Source organism: Propithecus coquereli, unplaced genomic scaffold, assembly GCF_000956105.1.
Source record: "Propithecus coquereli isolate 6110/MARCELLA unplaced genomic scaffold, Pcoq_1.0 Scaffold230, whole genome shotgun sequence".
Taxonomy (NCBI): Eukaryota; Metazoa; Chordata; class Mammalia; order Primates; family Indriidae; genus Propithecus; species Propithecus coquereli.
In genome coordinates, this window is record NW_012147842.1 from 577,548 (window position 1) to 581,673 (window position 4,126).

The following is a 4,126-nucleotide window of genomic DNA, read 5'->3' on the forward strand; positions in this document are numbered from 1 at the left end:
CTAGGCCTTAGAGAATCTGGATACTTCTGATTTCTCTTGCCTCATCTCCCCTCAACATCCTCCACAACCAACACCCACTACACCCACACACACACACAAACACACACACACATACACACTCGCACATCAACTCCTGCACTATCTACACCTTGATGGAATTACCTTGGGGTAACTGTCAATCACCCCAAATTGCAATGCTCTCTCTTGCTTTTTACCAGTCTGATTCATGACCTTCACCTGTCTAAGTATTATATTCGCATGCATTGTTCAGGTCTTGGGTCAGAAATATGCTCTGAGTACACTTCCCTGACTCCCTTCCACAACGGGGGGATTAGATTTCACTTCTATGTTCAGGTAGTGCTGCATATATGCTCCATCTAGTGTTTATTTTGATACGTTTTAATTTTCAGTTTGTTTTACTGCCTTCATCATGAGATTGTTAAGCACTTTAGAGGATTATTTCTAATTTGATAATTAGAAAATTAGTGCCAACAACATAGCAGGTGTGCAATACATATTTTTTGATCAATGAAGGAAGAAGTTATCCTATATACAGATCTTTGACCTCCAAAGAACATTCTAGGACAATAATTCAGGAAACTTCTCATCTGGGCCCTGGTCTAATATACTCCAAGCCCTGTGTACATATTGTTGCAAGATCTCATGAGTTTATTAGAGTTTATGAGCTTCAGATGATAAAGCAGTATGTTTCTCCACATGGAAAAAGCAGGATTGAGCTAATCTCAAAGGATATATAGGATTTACATAGACAAATGAGAATAAAAAGAATATACTAGATATTTTTGAATACACAGGCAAAAGCATAGTGTCTGAGATGCTCAAATAAGTACAATTTATGTAGAAATTTTTAAAGAATGAAGACAGATGTGATCAGGGTCCTGTTAATAACTGGTACAAGTACTGCCATTATGATTCTTTTTATCCTAATACAAACAATGACTTCTCTGATTATCTTTCCCTGTACATGTTTCGGGAAAAAGGGGGGTAGCATAGGTTGGATAATGATTGTACTTGATCATATGATGAGACTGAGTCTCTTTAACAAGAACTGTTACCTAAGGAAGCTTTCTCTCCCAGCATAATAACTAGATTTTTCTTTCTGTATTCTCTGGCTTCAGGCAAATTCTTTCTCCTCCAGGTGGCTAAAGTTTAAGGTGTATCCTATCTAGTCTCCACACCAATATCAAAATTGGCTGGTAAAAACCAGAATGCTATCCAAAACTTTGGAAACTTGCTGGTTAAACCCATTTTTTAATAAAAAGTCAACACCTTGTAGGTTTCAGGGAGTGGCACTAAAAATTTTAGGGAGGAATTCATGAAAGGATGATGCATGGTTGAGGGAGTCAGGAGAGTTATGAGTTGGAAAGCATTCAGACCATAATGGAGGGTTAGAGCTTGGAGAGCCATTACTTTGAGGGTTTTCATTGAAGAGGAACAAAAAAGAAAATTGCCACTTTGGAAGTGGATTCTGGGGAGTGAGAAATGCAGCCATTTGTCTCCAAATCCACAACAATGTGAAACTGAGTAAAGACTCATTGTCCTTCTCAAATCAAGTGGCTCTACATCTTCCACAGTCACAACGACGGAGTTTTAAATTTTGCCTCCCCTTGAGTCATATGATTAGTTATTATTTGTGGAGTGGCACATATACAGCTCATGTTTTACTAATGTAAAATTAATAAATGTTCGGAAAGCACTTTGAAGATGAAAAGTTGTGTAAGTGCTAAGTATTATCATTATACCATTGTCATAAAACACATAAAAGTCGCAGAATCTTGTAAGCTAAAGAGGTGGAGAATGACTGTGCTGTCCAGCACTCGAGGAGAAGATGGCCAAGGGACAGCCTCAGCGGAGACAAGACACATGGACACCTCTGCGGAACAGGTAGGCTTAATGGGGCTGGGCAGCAGGAAGGCTTGCTATTGCTCCTCATGTAAGTTTCCTGAAGGGACCAAATTAATTAAAGTAGCAATTTGTATTTTGAAGTTTTAAAAAATGAGTTGCTCCCTTAACCTTTTTGTGGAAATAGGAGTAATGTAAATCCTAAATAAGAGAAAAACAAATGTAAAAGTAAGATGGATAAATTTTAATCATTAGAATCTGTTTTGCTGATTAATTTTTCTGTGAGAAAACTTTCAATCATCATTAGTATGCATATGATTGCCGAAACTTGAAGCTGTTTGGGGGATTTTATTTTTAAAAAAATAATTTTACTATGAAAATTCAAAGAACACAAGAAAGTTATATCTATTTCTAAGGATGTATGTTGATGTAGAGATATTAATATTTATGTTTGCACTATGCTATTTTACCTATAGGAAGTGTAGACTAAAGTTTAGGTGTTCATTTTTAATTACTGGAACACTACAATGCTTTACTGCTATACATTTTTACTGGTGTGATTTAACATTTTAGTTGAAAACACGAACAGCAAGAAGAGAGGATTTTATTCCTTCATATTAACAGTTCGATAGCAATTGGCCTGAAAGTCAAGCAAATGTGCTAACTGGTTCCATGGCACACACAGATGAACAAATAATTTTTACACTTTGATTCTTAAGCTAATCAAATTAACATAAAGATAAATGTTCATGTACACACTACGTTCTTTCCTGGCCCTCCAACAAAATGCATGCCTTGATAAACCTAGTGAGACTGACTCATTTTTAATAAAATTTTTAGATAACTTTTTAGTTGATATTATGCCATCATCTAGATTCTGGGTTAACAGCATAATCTTGGGCATAGTGCAACTTCCAGATAAACAGTTTTTAATCAGTCACTTTACACATTCACATTAATATTTAGTTTAATTAGCTGTAAAGGAAACCCTGAAATCTTTTCCATCAAATTAAATTGCTATGAATCCTTTTGGTTTAATTAACAAAACTAGTGACAATGTTTCATCTCAGCTTCTAAGTAATGTGTTCTATATCCTTCATGTCAACTTGCTCAGCTCCCTAGGCTCCATAAAACGTGTAGAGAAAAAATGTGTAGACAGACCCTGATTTTATCCTTTCAAGGAATTAATAATTTTTTTTAAGTACAAGTCACCAGCAAACCACCATTTCTGAAATCCCAAAATTATCTTTGATATCATTAGAACCTTATTATTATTACATCTGAATGGCTTCAGGATACACTTGGTGAATAAGTAAAACACATAGGGAATATTAAGGCATGTTGCTAAAACCAACGCAGATTTTCTATCCCTCAATTTAACTCCCACCCAAGACCCAAGTACTGTCAAATGATAAGTAGTCCGTTTTTTAACCAACATTCTACATAATAATAACACTTTGGGAAAATGGAATTCATATGTCTGACATTGTTTTTAGAGAATAAAGAAAAAAATCTGGATGTTGACAAAGTTTAATTTTCCTTTTGAATTTGAGAATACACATACACACACACACAAACACACACTGTATAACTCTTTCCAAATCAATAAAATCTCTTGCAAATAGGAAGAACATCTGAATCTCAGAAAATTCAAAAGAGAATGGCAGAAATAAACAGTTCATCTGCCTTTAAAATTAATTTGTATTCATTAACCATCATTTCACATTTGTGAGTCAAGACAGATAGGTCACCTTAGTGATCTTAGATTTTGGCTGTAAGATAAGTGAGAGTTGCAAGTTAAAGTGGCCTATATGATTTAATTTTCTTTCTGGAGATCAGGAAAAGAAAATCCAAACTTCTACCTTAATCCAAACTCTAACCCTAACCCTAAATATACTGATAATGACCAGAAGAGAAATCTCCACCTTGAATGCTAATCTTGTCTGGATTTGAAGCATCCTAAAGAGAAAATATTGTCCTATAGTTTCCCCTCTTTAAAATTAGGAAACTGGAATGAGTGATTTACAAAGTCTCTTCCAGTTCCCTCACTCTAGGAAATTTATGTTAAAGGAAAGTTTGAAGCCAAACACTGCTCCCTATTAAACAAATTCTTGCTTACAAGAATCACTATTATATCACCTTATAGATAACTAAAAAGGAGAAACAATAAATGAAGGGCATTTGTGTATCTACAGATTTAATTATGGGAAAATTATCATTATTCAATTTTTTGATCTACAAAAGTGGCAATTTTTTTTTTTTT

The 4,126-nt window shown here is 34.8% G+C and overlaps 1 protein-coding gene across 1 annotated transcript in view; it reads left to right on the top strand.

Moving 5' to 3' along the window:
- The first annotated feature begins 1,818 nt into the window (after positions 1-1,818).
- Positions 1,819-4,126, top strand: part of TMPRSS11E (transmembrane protease, serine 11E) — a 68,594-nt gene continuing 66,286 nt past the window's right edge. Inside the window, exon 1 of the mRNA XM_012645335.1 lies at positions 1,819-1,905. Within this exon, the coding sequence (XP_012500789.1) occupies positions 1,819-1,905 (87 nt within the window). The remainder of the gene's footprint in view (positions 1,906-4,126) is intronic.